Source organism: Xyrauchen texanus, chromosome 9 (assembly GCF_025860055.1).
Source record: "Xyrauchen texanus isolate HMW12.3.18 chromosome 9, RBS_HiC_50CHRs, whole genome shotgun sequence".
In the NCBI taxonomy this organism is placed as follows: domain Eukaryota; kingdom Metazoa; phylum Chordata; class Actinopteri; order Cypriniformes; family Catostomidae; genus Xyrauchen; species Xyrauchen texanus.
Window position 1 is genome coordinate 8,577,538 of NC_068284.1, and position 21,902 is coordinate 8,599,439.

The window sequence follows — 21,902 nt, forward strand, 5'->3', positions numbered from 1 at the left end:
GCCCACAAGTAGGGCTGGGTATCGAGTTCGATACATTTTAGGCACCGACCGAATTGCCTCTAAACAATGGACTATCAAAAAATGTATTGCCGTTCGGTACCAAATTGATACCTAAAGGTGCGTACACACTGCCAGCGACTTTATCGCTGCAGGTCGCCAGTGGCTGGCGGTGAAGTCGCTAGTGGGTGTTCCCACTACTGGTTGCCTAGTAACGTTTATAAATGACATTCACGGATGCCACTCCATTGCTGTTGACAGCGAATCTCTTTTCTTGCCACTAAAAACAAACATTTTGGAGGGAAAAGATTAAATATAAATGGAATCAGTACATAAAGTGCTTTATATCAAAGATGAATGAGAAACCAGGTGTTCTGTTTGCCATAGCGGCTGTTTATCTGCGGTGAAAATGCAAACGCCGGTCTGTCTGGGTCCATAAAATCCCCGCGATCTCAGATACACCTTTCCACGCAGTATTTTTCTTAAAAATGTCCTTGTACATGGGAAGAGACATATAGAGCACTGGAAAATTTCTAACAGCAAGAATTAGCCTTTCATCCATCTTTCCGTTACTGCAGGAGCTGAGAGAGAGAGAGAGAGAGAGAGAGAGAGAGAAAGGATCACGTGAGCTCTCCCGTCGTCTCTCCTATTGGCTGTCGCTTCCGTTAGTCGCTCCAAAGTTGAACTTTTCTCAACTTTGTCACGTCGCTGGACACGGCCACATCTAGCGCCAACGGTCGCCCAAATCTAAAAGTGCTGGTGATTGGCTGTGGTTAGGCATCAAGGAAAAACACTAGTTTACGCCGGTTACGCCCAGAGACACGGCTCATACAAGAGGCTGTAGTGTGTATGCGTCTCAACCCCCCTAGATGTAAAAGATGTGGAAAAGATCAAAAGTGTGGCTACATTTCACCAGGCTCGATGATAACTGCGCACAATGCAATATTTGTGACAAGATAATTGCTGCCAAGACCGGCAACACGACAAACCCGATGAAGCACTTGACAGAGAACGGAATAAACTTAAGAGCAGAAAGTTGCTGCATCTTCGACTTCGACCAAAACTACTGATGAATGCAGCGGCACTATGACTCCGACAGGGAATGTTAACATTTAGCAAACAAACCAACAAACAAAATCATCTAACTTGTAGATGTACATGCTTGTGTACATGTTTAAATTAATGTTTCTGTGCGCAGTGACATAGTCCTATAAACTGGTACCTACGTAACGTTAGATATTGTTTGGATGTATGGCTATAGATAGCTAGCTAAATCAATGATAAAAACGCTTTAAGGTTGACAGTAACTGATCAAGTTTAACTCACATTAAACTAGTTATCTTGTTAAACCGTGCTGATCCTTAGGGTTGGCTGAATTAACAGTTTATCTTTCTTGTTTTTTGTTTTTTTCCCTCCACATTAATGTTACAGCCCCTGCCGACCCTGGCATGAGGAGACCAGAAGGCTCAGGAGATGAGTCTATGAGTTTGTAAAAAAAAAAAGTAAACAAACTGAAAAAATAAAACCAAAGTTTTTTTTGAGGTAATGTGTAATGTTTGTAATCTTGTTAAAACAGATTTCATAAAATTGGTAAAAGTTTGTTTAGGAACCGGTATTGAAGTCAAGGTATCGATATCAAATTTTTGGAACGATACCCAGCCCTACCCACAAGTCACCATACGATGCAACCTCAATTTCAAAGACACATCTGGGTAATTTCCTGCATTCTTGAGGATTAGAATCGAACTTCGGCAGTGGATGATGACATAGAACGAGTAAGAACACCAAAAAACGCACATTGGAAACAGCCAGTTTTTACAAGTGCATTCACTGTACTAGTTAGTTCTAACTAGCTAGTTTCCTTCTACTTGGAGTATTTAAGTTGAGCTTACATAGTTATTTTAAAATCAGACAAAGAGTTCAAGTTAAGTGCCATTAAAATGTACGAGTTAGCTTACTCAATATTTCAAGCTAAGAGCAATTTACATGCATGGGTTTTATAAAATCAAAATCTGAAAGTTCTGTTAACTTTGTATGTAGTTCACCGCCACACCCTTATTTAATTTCAGGGGCATTTTGTGCATTCCCAAGAAAATTATTTTAGCCTATTTAAAAAAAAAAATAAAAATTTATGTCTGCATTATAATTCCATATCAAAATTATATCAAATTGAATTGTGCAATGTTTAACTAAATTTAAAAAATTGTTTTAATTATATTACATTAAAAACCACTCAATACAATTTGATGGTATTCGATATGAAATTGAAATGCATGAATTTTAAAAGTATTTTTAAGTATATAAATTCAAATGTAATGCGAAAACACATATAACTTGCACTATAATAGAAAATCATAAACTAAATCGGACGTTACAACAGAAAAAAACAACAACAATCGACCAATTGATCGATAGATACTGCACTAAAACTGGCATGCATTACCCATTTATTACACATGCATTACACATCTACTACTATGTATTGCATGTACCTGATTTAATTTAAAGCAAAAACAGCAGCTTCACTTTCCATGAGAACAAACGTGAAAATCAGCTGTGAATGAATCATGCAACCACCACCCCTTTTCTACTGAATAAAGATGATTTGGATGAATGCAACTGACGACATCTGCGGCCTAGTGGATATCGATAGCTCAACTAAACTCACCTGAAAAAAGACGGGAAATAAACCTCAAATACATCGGATGGGAAAAGTGTGATTTAAAATGGGGAGAAAAGCTCTCCCTCCTCCTGAACTCTCCCTCTCTCACTCAGGTGACTGATTTTCGCATGAGCGCCATTACTGCGCCTCAGCGACGTCATCTAGCGTAACAGGGCGCGCTTTTCATAGATCTGTAGAACATCCGTATTTCCCGCCCTTCCTGAAGCGGCGACAGACCTGAAAACGCAGATGATTATGTGATCAGGTATTCTTCTACGGAAATACAGCACTCATATTTAGAAAAGGTGATTTTTTTTTCTGGTCGTGTCATACGAAATATGACTTTTATATATTTTATGCAGCTGTTTAAATGCTGCGCACGCTATATTTATTTCCAAAAATCATCCACCAACTTTGTGTTGACAGCTAGCAGTTCCCGGATGTTGCAGTCAACTGAGGCCTGATTCTTGTACTGCACGCGTGTAAAAGCGTCTGAACGCATTCAAGACACTGATAACGTGTCTAAAAAGCGCAAGAGTCATGTTTGGCTCATCAAGATCAGGAGGGGTGAGAGGGGGTCAGGACCAGTTCAACTGGGATGATGTGAAAGTGGACAAACACAGAGAAAATTACTTAGGTGAGTATCCAGTTAGCTGTTGTAGCTCTTGCTAGCAGCTGTATAAACAATGAAACGATGGAATCTACCAGTGAATTTCGCAAAACCAGGATTACATTTAACTAAACATTGATATGCACCTTGTATACTTGAATGTTATTGTATATTGCATCAACGAATGTTATTAATAGCATATCAGAGCTCGTGTAGCGGATTCCTAATGTAACACTTTGCAATCATACAAAGATAACCTGTTTAGAAAGTAAGTTTATTTGGATATTAGAATCATAATTATAATGAATTTTTGGATTTTTTTAAATGCATTCAGTCAAATATATAGCTAATCTATGATGCCAGCATGTTTTTCGTGTCCACGTCAGTTAGCCTTGTCCTTAAAGTTCACATTGCATTAGACGTCAGTTTCTAAAGAACGTCCTTCATATTTATCATGTAAATAGAGATAATCTTACCTTTCTTGGTATAATCTCTCATTTAATCGTCTTTTGTGTATTCTTGTGTACAGTTGTGACTTTTGTAAGTGTAGACGTGTTGAACTTTGCAGTTAAAGTATCTAGTCGCACGAGATTCGTACTCGGCAATTTACGAACGCTACTATGACAAAGGCTTTGCGTTTAATTATTAATGAGGTCATGTGGATGTTGCATGGAAAGCGCATGCGTAGCTCATTTATATTAATTTATTAGAACGTTACGACGCCGTCAAGCGGCAAATAGTGGGCCAACGAGAATGAGAAATCCTTCTCCATACTAGGATTCTTAATATTTACGCATTTGACCTAAGTTTATTTTTATTGGCAGGACATCTTATTGACCTTTTCATTTATCTACAACGTCGCTCAAACATCTTTTCTGTCGAAGTCGAAAGATCAGTACCATCATTTTGGATTGGTGCTAAATTTTAGCTATGTTTTTTAATAATTTTTTTTTACAAATGTAAGGAACTATAAATTAAATATAAATCAACATAACTGGTCGACTTGCAAAATATTTAATGGTCCTTGCAACTGGGCTCATTTTCTTTGAGCAAAATATACTTTCTTATTTCTCCTCAATATGTTTTTGACAGGTTTGATGAGATTCACCAAGGTTTTGTGATATTTTTTAGGGAATTCCGTCATGGCACCAGTTGGCCGCTGGCAGAAAGGGAAGGATTTGACATGGTATGCCAAAGATAAAAAAGGTGATGCATTGCTGACTAAAGAACAGGAGATGGCAGCTGTGCGGGAGGCAGAACATGAGGCCATGATGGCAGCGCTGTAAGCATGATTGACAGATAAGTGAAGTGTGGAATATGATGAGAATAAATGCTCAAAAATCTGTTTTCGTCTGTTTTTAGGGGCCATAAAACAATCAAACGGCAACCTACCGGGCTTACCAAAGAGGTTTGCATTTGTTAACATCCCAACAATTGCATTTATTAACAATTTGGGATTTGGGTTATTATGAAATATGTTTCCCTTGCTGTCATTTTTGGCAGGATCTTGCAGATGTGTGCAGGAGAGAAGGGGAAGGAGAGGAGCGGGATGTGGACAGGATCTCTGGCCTTGGAAGTTCCAGGTAAAACTGTGATGCTGAAAGTTTTAAATAAAGTCACTGTTCTATTTCAGGATAGGAAACAGCGCTGGGCTGCGTTTCCCAAAAGCATCATAATCCTAATTAGATCATAGAAACCATTGGTGCCAATGGCCTCTACGGCCAACTTAAGCTTACAATGCTTTTAGGAAATGCATCCCTGATCTGTGAGGTATTGCTTTCCTTGTATTGGTTTGACAAAGCCAACATACTGTTATTTTACAAAGTTGGTTATGTATGGTTTTTTTAAACCCCTCATCAGAGACCACAATTTCTTACACTATCTCCTCCTAGAGCTTTCAAGCAACATCCACCATACTTGGTACAGACCTTCAGACTGATCTGAAATAGAGCGCAACAGTGCCTGCCCACTTTTTGAGCTGTCTGGGTTTCTGGAAATATCAGGGTTACTGCAGGTCTGAAAAAAGTCTTAAATTGCACTTTCACAAATAAAGGTCTTAATTCGCAGCAACAAGTCTTAAATTCATAAGGTCATGGTATTAAATGTTGCTTACTTGTTGTGTTTAAGTGATATCTGGGTATGAATAGCCCCCATATCAAATTTGGGGTCCCTTGGACACTCTATCCACCTTATTTTTCAGTGAAACTAGGGCGCTGCCATTATCAGCCTTGAATGTAGACCACTTCCGGTATAAGCAACTTCCAGCTATTTTAGCTGTACACAAATACTAGGTTATGCTGCTTTATAATACTGGCTATCAATAAATGTCAACATATTATTATCATTAATTATGATTTTCATAAACTCATTGTTTTGCGCATATAGTTTTACAGTTTATCGAATTTTGCCATTGTTTTATCACACACTGTGGCACTGGCAGAATTTATTGAAATCAGGCACTGACACGGACAGTCCAGTCCTTAAATCGGAATAAGTCTTTACTTCATAAGGTCATGGCATTAAATGTTGCATGAGGGATTGTTTTCTTGTTGTGTTTAAATGGAGTGACCAGACATCCCGTTTTGAAGAGGTGTGTCCCGGTGTCCCAACAATTCTCTAAACATTGTAATTATGTTCTGGTTCAGCTGGTAGACTCACTGATTTGTTTCTACTTCCATTTGATGTACTCGTTTTCCTTCTCGCTATTGTCTTTGTTATAGTTTGCAGAGAAGAGATACAATTTCGAAGCGTTGCACGTTGATTTGACGAGACTTTCATTCTAGTCTTTCTGCAAATCTGCTGAAATGTATCTGGTTACCATGGCAATGACGTCATACGTTTGGCATGCATTCTTTGTCATCCTCTGTCGTCACAAGTAGAACTACACCAATAAAAAATGTGTTGTCAACAACGAGCTGAAAGAAGACTCTTTTTGCAATAAATCACATGCAATATGACATTATATGGAGAGGATAGGCTTCATGGAATTTTGTACATTTAAAAAAAGCTAAAATGTGGTTAAATTGTGAAAAAACTAAATCTGAAATAAAATATAAATTTTCACAAACTATATAGCCTATACAGTTAAGTGCAGAAGTTTGCATACCCCTTTTGTTTTGTAATTTTCCACACTCCTTTCAGAATGTAATCAAATTAAAATAAGAGATTATTTTTGTATGTAGTTCTGCCCTTCAAATGCTACATAATACAACATTTACTCTTATTTACACAAATTATCCTGTTCAAAAGTTTGCACCACTTGGATCTTCTTATGTTGCCTTCTTGAGCATCAATAATTGTTTACATCTTTTGTAATAGTTGTGTATGAGTCCCTCAATTGTCAAAATCTGGAACTCCTATATAGCCACTGAAGAACTCAAATGTGCAGAAGATGCAGAGAAACTAAATAATTGTACAGTAGTCTGGGGTTTTTTTTCTTAAGAAAAGTGGACATCTTCACTACTCAGGACAAAGCAGAGATTCATGAACTATTATTACACAAATAGTCATTGATCATCGAGAAAGAAACACACCATATTAAAAACCAACTTCATAACAGGATCATGTCTTGTGGAATATTTGTGAGGATCTGTTATGTCAAATAGCTTCTTCACGGCAGTAGTAATGAAAACAAAATGCCATTTTTATGATCCCTCATTTAAAAAAATAGTTCAAAAGATAATCCACACTTGTGTTCTGACTCCCACCTTGGCATGTCTCTTTGCAGTCAACTGTCATGAATCATGTCAACTGAGTGGCACAGTGAGTACTTTTCAGTAAATGTGTATATATTATTGGCTAATCTAGGACAAGGGATTTAGATTGCAGAATCAGGTTCTTATAACAAAAGAAAGAAAATCATATGCTCCTTTTGTTGAGCTTCTAGATTGAATGACTGTAGCAGGGTTCAATGGAAAGGAGGCGGGGGGAACCGGTCGAAGTGCCAAAGTAATATTTTTAATAAATTAAACACAAAGGCACACATACGTAAATGCATACAGGGCAGCTGCCTGTTGCTCTCTCTCTCTCTCTCTCCCAAACTGCCACATCTTGTTGAACCTATCCCTTTCCTCGGCTGATTAGCCCGATTGGGGGCCAGGCGTGTGTAGCCCTCCTCGTCACAACGACCAAAATGTATTTGAATAAGATATCGGTTTGCATGTTTGGTGGTGATCACTTTGAGGTGTATGTTTTTGTAGAGGAATATAGCTAATACAATGGGTCTGGTGGTAAGGGGCAGAGGTATTAAAGATGTATCATGTTACTGTTTGTAAAATGAATTAAAAAGTAATGGAGATCTGTTAAGTTGTTTTTAAACTTTGAAGTGTTACTACTGTATACAGTATATAGGACTGTTCTTGTGCTCCCTAGGCTTTTACATTTAGAGAACAATATAATGGCATAGTTTCCTTTGAACTTTTTACTTAAACTTCCTAATTTCATTCATTTAAAAAAATTATATAGTATTTTCCCCATTCATTTCTTCAATGGACTTTTTATAAAATCCTTCATTTAAGAGTTAAGCCATGAAAAAATCAACCAGCTACAATTTTACAATCTTGATTTTAGGTTGTTTATTATAAGTATAGAAGCAATATATTTTACGCTTATTGCAAAATATTCCAATATGTACAAATATGTAAGTAGTTTAAGGGGGAAAGGAGACCGACTCAATTACGTCATTCATACTGCGTCATGTGAGCATGTGGTTGCTCAGAGGCATGTTTCGCAGGTCTGGTGCGCCTTGGTTCTCTGATTGGTGGATATTTCTCTGATGTACCATGGGTAATGTAGTTGTTTACCATGAATTCTGCTATCAAACATGATTTTTAAACAATTAAGTTGAAATAAACCAGACGGAGGACTTCACTAGAAGCATATGTCATCAATGAACAACCTCGTAGTTCACTGTAGGTCTGTCTATAAAGGTTTATACGTTATTGTTGAAAATCAATTCACCTATGGGATAAATGAATGGGACTTTTAATTCCAAAACAGACTGTTGCGCTCTGTAGTGTGCTATATCTTTTCTAACTGATCGGACTTACGGGCTTTGGACAGCAGGTCAAAAATCTGAAAAACCCCAAAGATTTACATTGACAGAATGTTCGTGGTCAACGGAATGCCTGTTAATTCAAACTCCAACTGTCAAAAATTCAAATGTAAACAAAGACACAAAAGGCCTTTAATCTAGTCTGTGTAACCATCTAACTTCAAACTTTTACATTTAAAACTAGTTTACCTTTCAGACAAGGATTTGTCAGCTTTACCTCAACTTTACCTCTAGTTTATAAATGTAATGTATGAGTGTAACAGAAATAAATAATGAGACTCTGTTGTTCATGTTCATTAGGGCTGGGCAGAGAGGAGTGCCGCTTTCCAAGCAAGAGAAGGAAGCAGTAAAAATGGGTTTACCCGTCTTTACAGTATGTGCAAAATTTAATCCTGAGGATGTGCCACTTAATATATCAAAATGTATATTCAGTAAGCACAGTAAATCAGCATAGATCTTGAAATTATTGTTATTTTGCAGCATCACAAATCTGGTAGACTTCAAGAAACAACCACTAAGATGCCAGAAGAGACCAACAGACAAGATGGAGATAAAAGGTATGATATTAGATGTGACCCATACTTATTTTATAAATGTATTTGTCTAAATGAAATGTAAAGCAAATTGATTTTGACTTTGACATTATGTGTTTGGTATCAATGCCCCATTTATAGCCCACAGTTTAACATTTTAGAATATTACTGAGAAGAGTGGAAGATCTAGAGACTTTAGATAATTTTTAAGATGAGTTCTGACATTTATCACAGATCTGAGAGCAGTAAGAAGAGCAAAAAGGAAAAGAAGAGTAAGGAGAAGAAAAAGAAGAAAAAAGAGAAAAAGAAGCATCGTAAAAGGGAATCATCCTCTGATTCGGACTCTGAAATCGACATTAAAAGGTAATCAGATCTTTATTTGATCATTCCTAGTGCACAGCTGTATCAAATAACTCGATATACTTTAATGTCTTTTTGATAAACAACTGCAGTGTTTTTCGGTCTCTGAGCAGTACCAGAGTTTGTTCACAAGAGGGCGTTATTGTGACATTTTATTTTAGTTCTCACTGTTCAGTTTCTAATGCCTTTTTTCTTATCAGCTTAAAATGAAACAGGCCATCATTTTCAGATGCCAGTTTTTAAACTTGAAGTTTGAAGTAAATTATCACACTACATAGGCAGTTACCTCCTAAGGTAGCATCCTAATTGACATGGAACATTATAAGTGACCGATTTGGAACCCACTACATAGACAACAACTCTGTGTGTCATAAAAATAAACTCCTCACATGATTTGCATGGGTGAGTGGACTTTTAACACCTGATATTTCTTTTGCTTCATCCACCATCTTGGGTGAATTTTTTAGTTCATAGCAATGCACTCTGAAATTGCATTATCTCTAAAAGAGACATGCTATGTTACCAAACAAGGTATCTTAAGGCAACATAATTATGCCACTTACCATTTGGAACAACCGCTGTGTCGGGAGATAAAGACATTCAAGTTTCTAACACAACACAGGACAGAAAACGGTGCTCATCAAGATCTTTCAAGGGGTTAGCCAGCCCACTGGGTTTTGGGATAGAGCCAATATGTTTAGGCTGAAGTTTGTTACATTAGAGAGCATGAATGGCACTGGTTTACAATAGTATTTATGGACCCTGAGATTGATTGAAATTTCTGTTTCAGCTTTCAAACTAATTGGATTTGCATTCTGTTAAGATAAACATTGGCCCCAAAAAGTATTGTTTTGGATACTTAAGTCACACTTAAAAAGGTCTGAATGCCATTACTTTAGATATAACCATAGCAATCCAAGTGGCATCTTCAAACAAATCCTGCTAAAGCTTTTGTCATAAAACTTTACTTTTCTGAGCCATTTTTGCAATAACTTTTAATCAGCTGGTGTCAGTGTGATTTTAGCGACTGTATGACGTCAGTTCTCCTCAAGTTCAAACTCTTGTGATGCTTCACTGTTTGTATCACTCCACTTGTATTCATAATTTTACAAACTAAAGTGTAAGAGCAGTGCAGATGTGTAAGAGCAGCTAGATGTGGGGATTTTTTTATTCATCCCTGTGACGTTAAGATTTCAGCCAGTAAGTGGCGACAAAAGACCATCTTTTATGTGTGTATGTGTTTACAAGTGAGTAAAGTTGATGTTGAGATAGACTGGGTTGTCTAGTGTGAGAAATAGCTGAGAAATAGTTAAACTAACAGCTTCAGCATTACAGCCGGAGTAATCATGCATGCTCGGGGCCTCTACCTCATACAAGATTAAAAGTTGGGAGGACATGTAAAATTTCAGCATGACAGGGGAAAGGGTTTCTGTGTCATGTCAAAATAATTTTAGTTTCCCAAGTATTATACAATTATATAATTCGTTTCCCAAGTATTATACAGTTATGAAACTGGAGTCCTCCATGTTTTCGGAGCAGATTACTATCGCACTACAGCTGAGGAATAGAGTTAAACTAACAGCTGCAACCAGTGTTTAAATTGAGAGCTAAGGGACCCCCCTTAGGACAAAAAATTTAAGGAGGGGGAGGTCCCCTGGTGTTTGATCAAACTAATAATACTAGAGACATAACGCAACATTCTCCATTATCTGTTCCAGCTTTCATTAATATTTTCAGTATTTCAATAACTTAACACGTCCAAGTGTGCCACGCGCTGTTTTCTAAAGGAATTTAAACTGGCACAATGGATCCTTATTTTAACTTCCCAATAATGCCAAGATATAATTCTTCGATTTATGATTTTTGGTACAGCTAATTTACTACCATTAAATCATAGTTGCTCTTAAAACTCATTACAAAATCTATATGCCTCATTTGAATCAATATATTAAATTATTCAGTGAATTTCTGGGACTACACTGTAGGGATTCTTAGGAAATATTACTGAGTTGGAGCAATCGTAATTAGCTGCCATGCTGATATACAGCCATAACAGCACTCTAGCTTGTGTGATATTGCTTTATTCTAATCTAAAGACATTATACATCACCATGTTAGGCTAAAGTATCCATGTCATTTTTAGGACCACTGTATAATATGTCCAGATTATGTCTCTGTGATTGTTACAGTAGTGAGTTTCCATATAATGTCCAAAATAGTGAATGTTTGAATTATAGTTCTCCCCTCTCTATCAAACGGAACTAAACTTCCCATGCTCACCCTGGAATAAATGATTGTCTAGGTGTGTTTTGTGCTCCACAGGAGGAGAAAAGATCCACGGGACCACCACAGTCCTAATCCATCAAGGAGCAGTCAGAGTGGAGCCGGAGTTCGTGACAGCCATTCAGTAGGGGGGCCAAAGGCTGCCCGTAGGAGCCCGAGCCCCCCTCAACAGCACCGCCGCCGAAGGCGCGACAAGGACTCGTCCTCCGACGGCCACCATGCTGGTCGAGGGTCCCCATCACAAAGTCACCGGCAGCGCCACGACACCGACTCAGACGACTGATGCCCTTGAGCCCCCCTTGCCCCTTCTTTTGCCCTTTTAGGGATCTGATCAGCCCCTCTGTGAAACTCTGGTCAAATTAGGCCACAAGGCATGACGGAGCAAAGATTTAGATCCAGCACACTATGTGTTTTGGGTAAATTCCACAAAAATGTCCTGTGAATTTTGAGTAACACTTAACTGTCTGATAAATTTAGCTTGAGGTGCGTACAGCGTTCTCATTTTGGACGCAAAGCGCAACCACTTTCCCTATTAGTTGTGTAAATGTGCACAATCTGTCAAGTTTATACTAAGTATTAGTTTTTCTTTTTTGACTTTGAGGTAAAATGTGACCTAAATATGTGTAAAGATTGACCCCGTAAAAACTTTTTTCACTGCGTAAGGCGAGAACTAGAAATCAATTTGCCATAGAGAAAATTCATGACCAAACAAAGTAGCAGGTGGCACCACAATCAATTATATTCTTGTATATGTTTTGTGAAATAAACCATGTTTTTATAACACATTGCAAACGGCTTGATTTTGTACAAATTCACGCCAAGCTGGTCTGGCACTTAGCTGGGTGGTTGCTTCTGCTCTCAACATCTCTATACTTCAGAAGATATTGTTTTCTCAATCCATGTTGTTTGTATTTGTAGTACTGCTTGCTGACTGTTGGAATGTATTCCTGCTGCTATAATAGAGCTGAGTGTTTGCATTTGCATTGAGTTCCTTTGAAAGGCTGCATTCTGTTGGCAGGCACCTGGGGCCGTGCGAGAAAAGAGCGAAGTGCAGACAAAAGACAAGTGCAAAAATCCAGGCCCAGGGATGGCCCGAGCGCCACACACAAACCCCAAGCCGCTGGATCAGCAGGAGTGGGCTGAACAAAAGCCACCCTGTAAGAGAGCCAGCAAAAAAGAGCGGAACCCCTCCTGTTCCCACCATCATGCCGTCTCTGCCATGTATTACGGGCTTGGCTGCATTATCCATGGCAGCCTAATCGGGCCAAAGGAACATTGTCCTAGATTGCTTTCCTTCCCCCTCGTTGGGCCGACAGCCTCGGCGCCTGATTCCAGGCTTCTGACCGCACAGGCCCGGCCGATCCTATTTGTCACTTATTAAAGTGCTTCTGCTGAGAAGGCAAGGGAGGTGTTTGGGGAGCTGGAGGGTGTTTCGGTGGAGAGTTAATGACAGTTAGACACACAAGAGAACACCCTTACACCAGGCACACTTGCTGTTCATCTCCATCCCAAACCTCCCGTTATCTACCAGAGATACTTCACTGTAAAGACTTCCTTTCACTTCCTGTGAAGTGATGTTTCGATGTAGCCTTATTCCTTATGCTGTTTGTAGTGCCATTCCAACTAAATATGTACACTCCCTTCGAATTGGAATCTCACTTAAGATGGTTGAATACCATAAGAAGTCCACTTTACAGGGCACTATGGGTCGATTGGAACGCACCTGCCTGTTTCATACAGTGCGACCAATGTGGTCTGATTCTTGAATGAATGACTATTATGAGCCCCTTCTTTTAAATCTACAATGCAAAACATACAGCGCTACCTCCCGAACAAATCACTCGTATAAACCAGTTCTTTTAGTGAATGAAGTTTCATCTGATATGCCGTTTTAGATATTTAATCGATTCACTTCAAAATGGCACGCTGTTAAACACAATGACCACATAAGTGGGCTTCTTTTCCTCAATATCCTAGATTTACAGTGCATTATCACATTGAGAATCAATGGATGCATCCAAAAGATGGAACATTTTGCTTTTAGAGTTTGCATATGGAGTTGGAATGAAAATACGGTGCATTTCAAGCTGTTCTGAGACCAGTTTAGACAGGCAGTACACTGGAGGTTAAGTAGTTCCCTAATTAGGGAGCATCCTGAAGCTTTCTTATGCTGTGCATTCACTCCTAAAATCAGGTTTAAGTTCAGTTTCAGGCTGCAGATGATGTTTGGACCACTCAACATGTTTGGCAGACATGGGACAATGGTAATCAGTACTTAGATTAAGAATTTATAATGGATCATTTTATTTTAACATGGTTGGCAGTGATTGGACTATGTTGGCCATTACTTTGAATCAGAATATTTTATGCAAATTTCTGATTTTATGCCTAACGTCTCAGAAACATGAATAACCAACACTCTTGAAACATTAAAAATTATTTGATAAAAAAATAAAAACAAAAATCTAAACCTTCTATAGCTTGGTGCTTTTAAAATGTCCCACTGCCTGTACACATGTACATTTTAACAAAACTATTTTGTGTAAAAATGATTATATTTATTTATTTTTCATGTTTATTAGGTGCTACTAGTTACAAATCACAAAAGGGAATGGAAAATACACAGCAGTCATGCTCCGGTCTCAGGAGGTTAAGTTGTATTTAGCCGTGAAAATAGACATGGACTCTGGCTTGGCATTAATAACAAAACACACAAAAAAAAACCAACCAACCATACGTTTAATAAACATTAACTTATACCATGTGTAAGTATGCCAATAATAGAGGAAGGCATGTTTTGCACCATAGTTTGAAATTCAGGGACATTTTGTCACTTTCAGTGGCATTTTTAATCTCTGATCCTGGTGTAATCACAATTTACAACTTATTATTTGGTAACCGGCTGCTGAGGGCAGTGAACCTAGTGAACATTTCACTTCATGAACCGGAATTGGAACCTGAATCGTTATATTCCTTACTATTCCCATTCCTAACTCTGAGTGTCTTGGACAACTACTTTGGATAAAGGATCTTCACTACAAACTTCAGAGCACCAGAAAGAAAACTGCACAGCCAAGCTGCACTCCTTGGACCCAAACATACCTTTAATTACTTTTAGAAGTTGAATTTCAAAATCTCATTAGATTATTTGAACATTAAATAGATTCAATAACAAAAAAGCGAATATTTTTAAATTAATACATTGATATTCTCGCTTTAATAAAATGGGTGCAATAAATTAAAAATATCAATAAAATTCCCAGGAATGAGGAAAATAATTCTATTGTGGTTAAGAATTGCCATATGGCAACAGATATATTTTCTCAAATCTATTTTTAGAAAATAAATAAACTTAGTCGTTTCAGAGTTAATAACGAGCGCAACAATAAAAGTCCAGTTTTACACTATTATCTTTAATTACAGTGCATTTGTCAAAAGAATAATTATAAAAAGATATTTAAGTTAATAGTCACACATATTTTGCCAAGAGATTCACATTCAGTTTTTGACCCCAATAAATCAGTATCTATCAAATCAGAGGTTAATTGGGAAACGAGAAAAAAGATAAATAGTAAAGTGGCCTTGAAGGCATCAGATCAAACATTGCTATAACAGTGACCATGTGAGTAGACATGAAGATTTTTCAGCTCAAAACGGTTGTCTCTGAAACAAAGGTACCAGGGGGGCTACTGAAGGAAACTGACCCCTATATGCAAAGCATACGCCCATACAAATGCCATATTGCTATTAACATGCCACATTCTCTATTTTTTCAGGAACACGAGGAACTCAAAATATATTCATCAAAATGTAGAGCTTGTTTCATTAGACATCAAGTTATCAGGTGCTTAGATGAGGCTGCCGTTGTTTAATCTTAGAGGTGGGTAGATTTTTAGTTTATATGTAAGCAAGACCCTTAAATCCCAAAGTATTAAGGCAAAAGAGATATCTGCTGAGGAATGCATGTCGACAGTGTCTTAACAAAATATTAATCAGTTTTTGCTCTTAAACCTTCATTCTAGGCGCATTTATTGAAATGCTTCAGTTTCTTTTACAGGGTGAATCATGCAAAAACATGTTTAGGTCACATTTAATCACAGAAATAATAATAAAAAGACATTTTGCATGACAACGAAACTCATTTACACTAAAACTTACTGTAATTTAAGTAAACATATAACAAATACTACCATGATGTAAAAAATTTGACAATTTAAATATTCAGTATCTATTTTTTTTTTTACAGATTACAGAATGAAATAATTTTGCAGTAATGTGATTTGGGAGGAAATGTGCTTTAAACAGTTTTAATGCAAAAAAAAACTTCCATTAAAGTTCCTTAAATAATCTATTATTTATTTTTATTCTGGTGTGAAATATGACCCAAACATGTTCTGGACAGGTTTCCTGAGATACACCAACATTTCCCACATGTAAACACTAAAGTAAAAACTGTCAAATGTGCAATGGGAGTCTGATAACAGATAGAAAATGTATTAAAGGCATCACACCTATGGCTCTTGAAGTATCCTGACAGTAAAACTAGAGGTCCTATCAACCTTTGCAGAGTTTTTGGTTTCTCTTCCTTTAAACTGAACCGTAATCTGTGCAGGTAGTGTCCGTACTGGTTGATTTCCTGTACTCGACCAACAAAACAGCTTACAGTACATGTAAGAGACAGTCTTGTTAAACAGAGAACAAAAAAATACATGTGCAAGCTTCAAATGAGATGTTTTGGAGTTTACAGGACCGATATTCTTATCTCCCCTTTTTAAATGACTCAGACAATAACAATGCAAATAAAACGATGAAAGGCTAAGTTGATATTGCATAATGGTGCTCAAAAAAACGTCTCACAACAAAAACGCAACTATTTACATTGTATGACAGGTATGAAATGAGCGCAGCTTCCAGCACCGTCTGTTTAAAAACATTGGAGTAAAGCAAGTGTTGAGAACAACACACTAAGAAAGAGTAGAGCGAGGTAATTATTTCTGGTTTTTGAGTTGGTTGGACAACCAGTCGAGTCCCTCATAGAGGCCGTCGCCGCTGGTGGCGCACGTGGCCTGAATGTACCAGTTCCTGTGCCGGAGCGAGTGCAGGCCCAGCTTGTCAGTGAGTTCTGCAGCATTCATGGCGTTTGGAAGGTCCTGTCGGAAAAAATATGATCAAATCTGTAACAACATGCAACTGGAAGAAATAAACTATGATCACACGAAAGCTGTTTGTACCTGTTTGTTGGCAAACACTAGCAGGACTGCTTCCCTGAGCTCATCCTCCGCCAGCATTCTCATTAGCTCCTCTCGCGCCTCATTCACACGCTCTCTGTCGTTGCTGTCAACCACAAAGATCAGACCTACAACAAGATGAATTGAGATACAGTCAGCTACATGTAGTATTATGAGGGCAAATTTGTGAGCAAGTCGTTTGTTGAGACAATGTTTTTTTGCAGTGCTCCCACCGATACATTTCCATGACTTTTCCTGTCCTTCATGATTACTGGATATTTATTATCTATATCTACATCTATCAATCTATCTTATACATATGACTAGGGCTGGGAAATTGAACACATTCATTTCTGCATTTAATCATTTACTGTTTAAAGCATTAAAACAATGAAAGCAATTAATGCAGTATCCATTTCCCCCCACAAAAATTGGCTTATAGAAGTTTCCAGGAGGTGCTGCTGGACTTCACTGCACATTGTAGCACAGAAACTATAGCCGCTTTTCCACCATCAGGCCGAGCACAGTACAGTACAGTTACAGTAGCATTTCCACTTGAGCACGGTTCAGCACGGCACGATTATAAACTGTTCTCGGCACAGAATTCTCAGCATGGTCAGCTAACCGTACTCAACCATTCTGAACCATGCTATTGGAATGGCTTTAGTACGTGGCGACTCATTTAGTGTATCGTCATGATTTTATTATGATAGTTTAACTAGTATTGTAACTTGAATATGCAATCACACTGTTGCCAACAGATGGATTTGTTGCGTACATTCTGCTGATTTCACTGCACCACAGTGGAAAAAGATACTGTAACTATGCCAGCTGGCCTGGATCGGCATGGTACTGTTTTGTAATGAGGACTGTTCGGCCCAATGGTGGAAAAGCGGCTTGACTGTGTGGAGAAGTGTATATGACTGACGCATGTCCCAGGCATACTGTAATTAACACAGGAGTGGATTTACTGTATGGAGAGGGTTAGGGACTTCACCTGCAAGTGTGAGCCAGGTGTGGGAGAGATACGGGCAAGCTGCCGCATCTCTTCGCATTGCCAGAAACTGCTCACTCACAGTCATCCTCACCTGTGACTACGTTTCCATGGACATCAGAAAGTGGTTTATTGCAAAACGCAGCATCCGTTAACATGCACTGTATAAGCTGCACACACTTTACTCCTGTATACATGCTACCAGCAGCAGAATTATGTTGCCATAGTGGGGTTTCCCTCTTACATAAATCTCTGGGATTCCCCCAGTGTACGAGCGCATATATTTGAACATGAGGGACCATCAATGCTTTACAGTGGTGTTTATAAATGGTTATAGGTTATAGTGTCTGTGCTTTTCCCACTGAAACGTTGAATTATTTCGACTGTGTTGATTTGTTGTTGAGCTCCATTCTATAATGTTTGTTATTCAGTCTGTTCACGCACAAGCGCAGTCTTCAAAAACCTGTAAGAACACCGCTCATGGTTTTAAATGGCCACATTAAGCCACTTTTCTATATTAAAACACTCTCCACAGCAGAATGTTCATTTTAGTTACAAAAAAAGGCTTCCTTGTCACATTAAAGTGATATCTTAGTTTTACTGGCAATATATCTCATCTGTGATCATATTTTCAAAATATATGGCTAGACATGCAGTCCACCAATAACGTTAGAGCAACAGCAGTAGAAAAGCCCACTAGCAACTTTAATTGTACCATGTATGATTAATCGCAATTAATCAGTAAAATGTGCTTTTAATTCAACCGATTCACAGCCCAACAAATAACATATTTGCAAATCTTTTCTCGAACAAGTAGGAATTTGTATCTAGCAAAACAAATACAAATCTTAATCTGTCAATCAGTGACAGTCTCAAAATGTAAAACAAAAAAAGAAAAAATTACCTAATTTATAGATCTTACTAATAATAAAAAGTGATAGCAAATTTGCATTCACTATAAAAAAGTCAACAAAATATTGCACAGAAGCTTTTGACAACATTTAAAAATTATAAACATAGATTTTTATTCATTCCTCTACAGTAGGGATAGTCAAACTGGTGGCCTGTGGGCCAAATCCGGCCCGACAATCATCTTTTTCTGGCTATCCAACTGATTTTTGATGCCTTGCCATGTGAAATACCAGAGCGCTCTCTGTGCAGTTCATAGGCATGAGCCTCAGCAATCAGCAGTGAGTTTAACAACACTCAATGGAGCGTGCAACAGAATTCAGTTGTCATCAGTTGTCCAGACCAGGGCACGTGTTTAAGCTTTTCTGGCAGTAGTTTAGTTACACTGCTTTGCTAAACATGGATCCACCATTTGTGTCTTTTTCAATCAAATGTATTTATATAAATTGCTTAGTTGTGTAGTGTGTGGTCAAATCTACAGAAGTAGGAAAATTATCACTGCAGTTGTTACAGAAAAGTTGTCAGCACATATGCAAATCTTAGGCAACAAAAGAGAAATCGATGATGAAAACTGCCTGTTCAAAGAAAATGTGCTGAAAAGTTTGCTTTTATTCACTATTCTTGAAGTATTAAACAGGCTTGTCTAATCTGTGCAGGGTCTTGTCAAAAAGTGAAAATGTGGAATTAAACATGCAAATATCCGAATTATATTTGGTTCTACATACAGCAGTGAGTCAGCCTTACGAACAGCATCAACTCGTTTTCACATCTGGCTCGTTTCGAGTGTTTGTTTCGTAACCCGGCACGTTTTCTTCCTTGTTTCAGTTCGTTTAGGCATATGTGAACACAGCAATCGCACTCAGTTCAGCAGCAAAACAATTGGTCCCACCGGTTGCAAATGAACTCTGGAGTGGTTTACTTGTGGTGAGAATGCAAACTGACCCAACGGACCAAACAATATCCCTATAAAACCATGAACATAACTGAGGGATCTTTGGAGAAGACATCTGCAGATCAGCACTTTGTAATTCATCATCAAAACATGGATATAGCCTCTTGGCAACTATATTAGATATAATTGCATGTTTAAAATGCCGTTTTATAATTCCTGAGGTAATTTTAGTACGATCGTTTCTCTCTTTTGGATAGTGGCAAAACACAGGTAGAATGGCGTTAGCAATCTTTTTACAAATAAAAAACATTATTACGTGGCTTTACTCTGCTGTGTGTGTACATGAGGGAGAGATCTGTGAGAACAGGCACGTTTCAATGGAGAAATAATGCAAAAGCAACTAATGATGGATAAAAATAACCATGACAGAATCTTTACCGGATTATTTGTATTTGGAGCACAACATCTAACTGGCGATGCTCGAAAATTCTCTCAAATTTGCAATGGTTGACAAATGTTTACAGGCATATCATTTTAACCGGTATATCAAAGCTTAATCCTGGAACAGCAAACAAACATAGTTACCTGTAAGGGGACAGCTTGCTCACATGTGACTTTTATTGACATAGTTTTGGTCTGTTTTGAAATGTAACATTTGCAACTTGTGAAAGCGAACCATGAAGAAAATGCAACACTAACAATTTAGTCCCCGTTTTGGAACAAAGCAAATTGTCTACAGGTCTGAAAATACTCTCAGTTTGTCCATCTTTTCCCTATGATTATCTGCAGGCCTAATTTTAATACTCAGTGTAACTGTGGGAAATATTACCTTGTGTGTTCTGGAAGTAATGACGCCACAATGGTCGAATCTTATCCTGACCACCAACGTCCCAAACGGTGAAACTTATGTTCTTGTACTCCACCGTTTCAACATTAAAACCTTCAATATGAGCGATAAATGAAAATTAAACAAATGCATTTCTCTTTTTTAAAAGTTCTGATACAGGAAGCAGATTTTAAACACCTACCGATGGTTGGGATGGTTGTTACAATTTCGCCGAGCTTCAGCTTGTAAAGAATCGTCGTCTTTCCAGCAGCATCGAGACCCACCATGAGAATTCTCATCTCTTTCTTGCCAAAGACTTTAAAGAGGTTTGCGAATAAATTGCCCATGTTTGATAAATGCTGTTTTCACGCCGCTGAAACTGAAAACAAAATCACAAACTGGTTCACCAAATTTCACACAGTTTTAAACAGAGCAGCTAAACATTCATTTCAAGAACTCAAGTCCATTTCATTACAAGTCATTCCTGATTCTCCAGGAGAATAAGACACACAGCTGCTCGCTGCTGTAGAAAACCAGGACAGGCTGTGAAAAGCTTGTATGACAAGGTCATATACACATCTATTAAACAAAATCTATATAATAATACACATATTTTAATAATTTAACAACACATTGGGCAGGTTTATGATATGACAATCTATAATTAAAAAGGTTGATAGTATTAAAGTTTCTATAATAATTGTAGAGGTTAATATTACATTTTAAATCAATAAAAATCTTTTTATATTTTTATATATAGGGAAAGGGAACAATTATGGACGCATTTAAGTCAGCAATGCTAAAAAAAAACCATTTAATAATAAACTTGATCTCAATAGTTGGAGCAGGCCGATGTATTTAATAATCAATAGGACATACATATAAATACAAAGTTGAAAGACGCCAATAGTTTGTTGTTTTCTTTGTCACAGACACGACAGCTTTAATTCAGTTTTCTCTTTCCACGGGTAATACGTTATTTTACAGTGGATTAAGGTTCGTTCGTTTCCCTTAAGATAAAATACCGAAGAGAATCGTTACATTTGAAGTTAAATAAGTTTTTAACACTCACAGTTGTAAGTTTCCTCCTCAACTCCGAGGTGTTTCCTCCGTCAAGATGTCGGATTTCCGGCCACGTCAGTGCGTATCGCGTCACTTCCGTCAGAAAAGACAATTAAAGGGTAACTAAACCCTAAACCAACTTTTTTTAGTTAATGATCTGTAAGAATGGGGCTTTATTAGTACTGGTCATTGATTCAAGTAATTTTTTTGACATTTGTGTATAAAGTGTTTTAATTCCACAATATATGGTGTAAAAACGTCTGAGTGCTGCCCTCTTCAGGTTGAACGGTGGCTACTGCAGTTGAATTTTCCTATTGGCTGTTTGCGGTACTTCGTGACGTAAGCGGTGACAGCTGACGTAAGCAGGTTCCAGCTCACCACGCCCTTGGTACGAGCTACCACGCCCATGGCAGTATTAAAACCATCTTGTTTCGTCAAAACCACTGTAGCGAGTCAGGAGATGGAATTGCGAGTATTGAAAACGATCAGGATA

The 21,902-nt window shown here is 37.9% G+C and overlaps 3 protein-coding genes across 4 annotated transcripts in view; 1 reads left to right on the forward strand and 2 right to left on the reverse strand.

Annotated features, from left to right (window-relative positions):
* LOC127648846 (guanylate kinase-like) overlaps positions 1-3,877 on the reverse strand; it is a 23,013-nt gene extending 19,136 nt beyond the window's left edge. Inside the window, exon 1 of one of the 2 annotated variants that reach the window (XM_052133631.1) lies at positions 3,746-3,877. In XM_052133631.1, coding sequence (XP_051989591.1) covers positions 3,746-3,767 — 22 coding nt within the window. In that variant the 5' untranslated portion in view covers positions 3,768-3,877. Of the gene's footprint in view, positions 1-2,665; positions 2,833-3,745 lie in introns of those variants that run through there. The other variant, XM_052133630.1, reaches the window with a different exon arrangement.
* LOC127648845 (multiple myeloma tumor-associated protein 2 homolog) lies at positions 2,844-12,379 on the forward strand. Its single transcript, XM_052133627.1, has 9 exons — positions 2,844-2,964; positions 3,086-3,296; positions 4,401-4,551; positions 4,632-4,677; positions 4,773-4,852; positions 8,623-8,695; positions 8,803-8,879; positions 9,090-9,218; positions 11,538-12,379. The coding sequence occupies exons 2-9, from the start codon at positions 3,200-3,202 to the stop codon at positions 11,779-11,781; spliced, it is 897 nt and encodes a 298-aa protein (XP_051989587.1). The 5' UTR covers positions 2,844-2,964; positions 3,086-3,199; the 3' UTR covers positions 11,782-12,379.
* Positions 12,380-15,785: 3,406 nt separating this feature from the next.
* Positions 15,786-21,484, reverse strand: LOC127649284 (ADP-ribosylation factor 1-like). The gene is made up of 5 exons (XM_052134327.1): positions 21,420-21,484; positions 20,550-20,726; positions 20,351-20,461; positions 16,730-16,854; positions 15,786-16,648 (listed from the first exon to the last, which is right to left on the reverse strand). The coding sequence occupies exons 2-5, from the start codon at positions 20,692-20,694 to the stop codon at positions 16,487-16,489; spliced, it is 543 nt and encodes a 180-aa protein (XP_051990287.1). The 5' UTR covers positions 20,695-20,726; positions 21,420-21,484; the 3' UTR covers positions 15,786-16,486.
* Between the last annotated feature and the right edge of the window lie 418 nt (positions 21,485-21,902).